At 40.4% G+C, this 4,929-nt stretch overlaps 1 protein-coding gene across 1 annotated transcript; it reads left to right on the plus strand.

Moving 5' to 3' along the window:
* Positions 1 to 221: 221 nt before the first annotated feature.
* LOC145497434 (cysteine repeat modular protein A-like) lies at positions 222 to 4,631 on the plus strand. The gene is made up of 5 exons (XM_081477237.1): positions 222 to 397; positions 884 to 1,009; positions 1,340 to 2,899; positions 3,676 to 4,067; positions 4,606 to 4,631. The coding sequence occupies exons 1-4, from the start codon at positions 229 to 231 to the stop codon at positions 4,059 to 4,061; spliced, it is 2,241 nt and encodes a 746-aa protein (XP_081333363.1). The 5' UTR covers positions 222 to 228; the 3' UTR covers positions 4,062 to 4,067; positions 4,606 to 4,631.
* The last annotated feature ends 298 nt before the right edge of the window (positions 4,632 to 4,929 follow it).

Here is a 4,929-nt window from a genome sequence, read left to right on the forward strand (position 1 = left end):
CACTAAGTAGACAACGTTGAGAGTTTCACAACTTCAATCTTCATGCCAGTGTAAAGCTGTAGTGTAAATTTCTCTATATGTATCGACTTTTCCTACATGGATTACCCAGCTTAGATATCAAATGAGTGAACTGACCAATAGATCGAGATTTAACACAGGTAATTACGTTTAATTTGTTCTAGAAATTCTCTTGGCTCCGACGCAGAAGATGTTAAACTAAAGACGAACATGAACAAAATGGTAAAGCTAGCAATTATTTCAGCTTTATTGGCCTCAGGATTCAGACAAATTCCTACTAATGACACGGAGTATGACACCCTTCTCAAGCCATGTCCAGTGGGGACATTTTCCAACGCTTCCACTAAAGGAAAGAATGGATGCACACCTTGTCCTCCAGGTATCTTGCTCGCTTCTTTGCAGCCAGTGTCTTGGTTAACATCAAAATTGTAATTTTGCAGTGGCGGATCCAAACCTTGAGCTAAGGAGAGGGGAGGGGCGCTTTTGTTTTGCTTGCCCTGCCGGCTTTTCTTCCTTCTGTGATTTCTTCTTTTTTTTACCCAAAATAAGGGGGGAGCCGGACCCCCGAGGCCCCTCCCCTAGATCCGCCACTGTTTTCTAACTATGTAGATGACTGAATTTATGAAAACCGTGTTAAAGACTTTCACCAAAATAGCCATATGCACTTTGATTTAACAACTCCAAAAGGCCTTAAAATTACTCCAAGCGATGAAAAAAAAAGAAATAGAGAGAGGAGAGCAAGAAAAGGAAGATAAGAGAGCGAAGGAAAAAAACAACTGACATTAATTTTAATTTTCATATCGTTTACGTTGGAGATCCAAACAATATATTTAATTATGTATTCAATATTTAATTCCTTATCCAGGAGGTTTCTACTCTGATACCTTCGGCTATGTTGCCGAAAGCTGCATGAAATGTCCGAACGGTTCTTTTGTTGCATATGATAAAGCACCAGGAAAACAAACTCAAGATTGCAAGGCTTGTCCCGAAGGTAAACAATGGCGACAATTAATTGTTTTTATTTCGCGATGTCAAGTTTTCTCATTCGTCTAAAAAAAAGAAAGCATAAGCTGTAGCCACAGCTATTATTAGCCCTGAAGGAGCGGAAAATAGGTAGTTTTATTTCAAGCGAAACATAACATAACATAGCTAAGTTGAAAAGTTTGACTTCTGTTTCGGTACTTAGTTCATACACTTAAAAACCTGACGAGAGAAAAAAGAAACAATTTTACACTTTGATCGGAACTTGCTGTTTCCCGTCTATTTCAAACGAAACTGGAATGCTGGAAAAAGGCATAATAAATCTGTCTCTTTCTCACAGGGACAGAGACTGATTTCTTTGCTGGACACCGTGCTTGTAGGTGCTTGGAAGGATTTTATCGAACACATCTGTTCAAAGAATGTCATAAATGTGGGCTAGGACTGAAATGCAATCATGAATATGTTACTTTGAAACCTGGATATTGGTGGAAATGGAGGAACGAGACACAGAGAAACCGCTATCGTGTTTTTCGTGCAAATCTGTTGGCCACGTTACCGGCATTGGATGCTTTAAGCGTACAATTTCCTTACTCGATACCAACGCCTTATAGATGCCCAATAGAGGGATCTTGTACAGGTGGTTTAGATTCCCCTTGTGAAATTGGTTACAAGGGTCCTCTATGTGCCGTCTGCATCTCAGGATACTTTAAGCAATTGCAAACGTGCAAACAGTGCCCATCAAAAAAGTTGATGCTCGGACAGTTGTCCATAATTGCCGCCATTTTGTTCATAATCTTTATCTTTTTAGTGTGGACGAGCAAAAGGAAGGCCAAGAAAGACCAAAAATACTCTCTAATGGACATGTTTCTATCCAAACTTAAGATCGTGATTGGCTTCTATCAGGTCACTTACGGGTTACTAGAAGCGTTCTCGTACATAATATGGCCAGATTCCCTGGAAGTCATTGGCAAATATTCGGGAATACTCCAGATGGATGTACTTCAAATAGCACCCATTCAGTGCCTTTTTCCCGGATTGCACGTGGACGCCTTTGGAAACTTGTTTGCGACGATGGCCATAAATGCCGTTGTCATTGGTTTTTCTGGTGTTGCTTACAGAGTACGAAAAGCGATCATCTTAAGGACTAAACGCCTGGACGACGAAATGAAGTCAAGAGAAATCTCAGAGACAAAAGCGCTTGTTTTCAGAAACTTATTTTTCTTCCTGTACGTGACGTATCTGAACACTTGCTACAAGACAGCCAATGTCCTGCCATTTGTTTGTCGGACACTTTGTCGGGATGACAAAGAACAGATATGTAACAAGTATCTGAGAGCCGATTACAGCATACAATGTGATATTCCAAAGTACAAAAAGATGGTTATCACAGCGTACATCTCTTGTGCTTATGTGATTGCACTTCCTGTCGCTTCCTTTGTCGCCCTTTGGAGGCAACGAAGAGTTATATTTTCCACAAGATACGCCAAAGCGTCTCGGCATCCAGAATCTAGCACAGAAATGACTACAGGATTGCGTTTTCTCTTTGAAAACTATAAACCAGCCTCGTGGTACTGGGAACTGGTTGAAATGTCCCGAAAAGTCATCCTTACATCTGGTTTGATTCTTGTGGGGCAAGAGAGCAGGTCCTACATTGGATTGGCATGGGTTATGGCGGGGATATACGGCATGCTTTTCTCCTGGGTCAGACCCGTAGGAGATACGACCGAGAACAGATTAATGACGGTGTCCCTAGCCGTTACTGTTGTCAACCTGGGTATCGGAGCCGTGAGTAGAATTCCATCAGAAAACCTAGCAATCTCAAGTGACCCGTACGTGGATGCAACCCTTTTCAAGATATTGGTTATTCTGGCAAATACCTTGGTTATCGGTCTTGTCGTCGGTAATATATTATTTTCCTACTAATTAGGCTGTTTGATTGATGCAAGCTCTCTTATTGGGTGTTTGATCCGCAATTATCGAGAGCAGAATTTAATTTCTTTAGTAGCCACCGCATATTTTGGTGGGTTTCGACTGCTATTCTAGCGATTCGCCGGCTGCATTTACGCAATGTACCAAAGCAGAAACCAAAAAGCAAAGGGTTATCATTGCAGGTCAGGTCACTAAACAAAAACACTTTTAAAGAACTGGTTGGAGTAAACTATCACATCAGAGTGTTTACATTACATTTTGATGAAAATTCTCAACATCGCAGTCTTAAATTGTTTTCAAGCGCTGGTCAGTCTGATCTAACTAACTGTAATGAACAACTCAATCCCGTATGCGTCTGTCCCTCGCGTTCTCGGCATTTGGCTCTGCAACCTGCGTTTGAAACGTTTCGTTCAAAATGATTCTAAGATCACTGTTGCTACTATCTTATTCAACAAACGCCAGCATCAATAAATATATAGGGGGATTTCGAGGGATTTAAGTCGCGGTGGTGGTCGATCGCCATACTGTTAAAATCTGAGGTCCCTGCAAGTTTTCAGTTGAACCTTGAAGAGCTAAGCACTGTCTATTTTTGCAATAATATGTCCTCTGTTTCGTGCTTGCTTTCAGCTCATGAAGCCTTGAATCCGGAACGCATCCAGCTAATTAAAAACCAAACGAGCTAATTTCTGTCTGTTTTTGTTTCTCGCGTATTGCAAAAAAATATTTAACATTCCTTCTATCTTTCAGTTCAATACGCCTTAAACCTATATAACAACCTCCTTGAATGGCGAAAAAATCCGCGGTGGTCATTTTCTTGCTGTTTGGTCTTGCTTCTTCCTCTCAAAGACTTGCAGGAAGATTTTGGTAGTTTAGATGTAACGAATGTCCTGACAAGCCAGTTACAGTCAGGAGATCTTGACGTGCCAACCATTCTCGCTGGCGCGAAACAAACTGGGGCTATCGATATCACTCTTAAAGAAAAGGGTCAAGGTGACAATAGCACAGAGGAGGCACACGGCAGCTCCCACGTGGAGCACAGAAACAAGCACTGTCAGCAAGGGACACAAACAGAACTGCTGTCTCTTTCGATTGCTCATACAATGGCACATAGGCAGACTAAGAAGGCACTGTAAATACTAGTGAGTATAAAGCACGGACGGGCAATGTAGATAATTATCACCTGCACGGACATGTATTGTGGATAATTATCAACTTCACCAGATTGTAACTGATATATAGAACCAAGAGATTATGATCCTGATAGAACAGAGCGGATTCGGGACTTCTTTTAATTAACTAAAACAATATTTTTTTATTTCATTTCTAATGTTCTCCACTGCCTATATCTGGAAAAATCTAACATTAGAAATGCGACACTGAACGATCGTCTGAATTTAAACTGTGTACGTTTACTAATAGCCTGTATTCAGAAATCCTAGCCAAGAAGGTCCGTAAGACAGTACGTGACTGCTAGAACCACGGCGAGCCGATCTTGACCCTAAAAACTACGAACACTGAGCAGAGTTTACCAGTTTGAATCATTTCAGAAACTATTTTACGGATATTTTTTTCGACTTTCTCAGGAAGCCATCTTGGATTTTACGATAACGATTTAAATACCGTATATACGTTTAACTCTAAAAAGATCTTCTCTATTTGATTTCTTATTTTTTTCAGGCCTCCTTCCTCGATATCAGATTGGGATTTTAGAACAAAGAAAGAAGTGATCAGTGCTGTATAAAATGCTGTGGTCGTAGTTTCGCTCTTGAGGATCATTTAGATTATCATCTCTATAAATAATTTATATTTTACTGTTTAGTTAAACTTCCAAAGCAAAACAAATATTGCTAAACTTTAATGGAGCAAATCCTACAATTTGATTAGCTGAGTAACCAGCAATGTATCAGCCGTCAGAGTTGCTTGAAATGCAGCGGCAATTCTAAACATGGCGTCGACCTTTTTTTTCCCCTCGATTTTCTAATTTGTGAAGTAACGGAAAGA

Source organism: Orbicella franksi, chromosome 9 (genome assembly GCF_964199315.1).
Source record: "Orbicella franksi chromosome 9, jaOrbFran1.1, whole genome shotgun sequence".
NCBI lineage: Eukaryota > Metazoa > Cnidaria > Anthozoa > Scleractinia > Merulinidae > Orbicella > Orbicella franksi.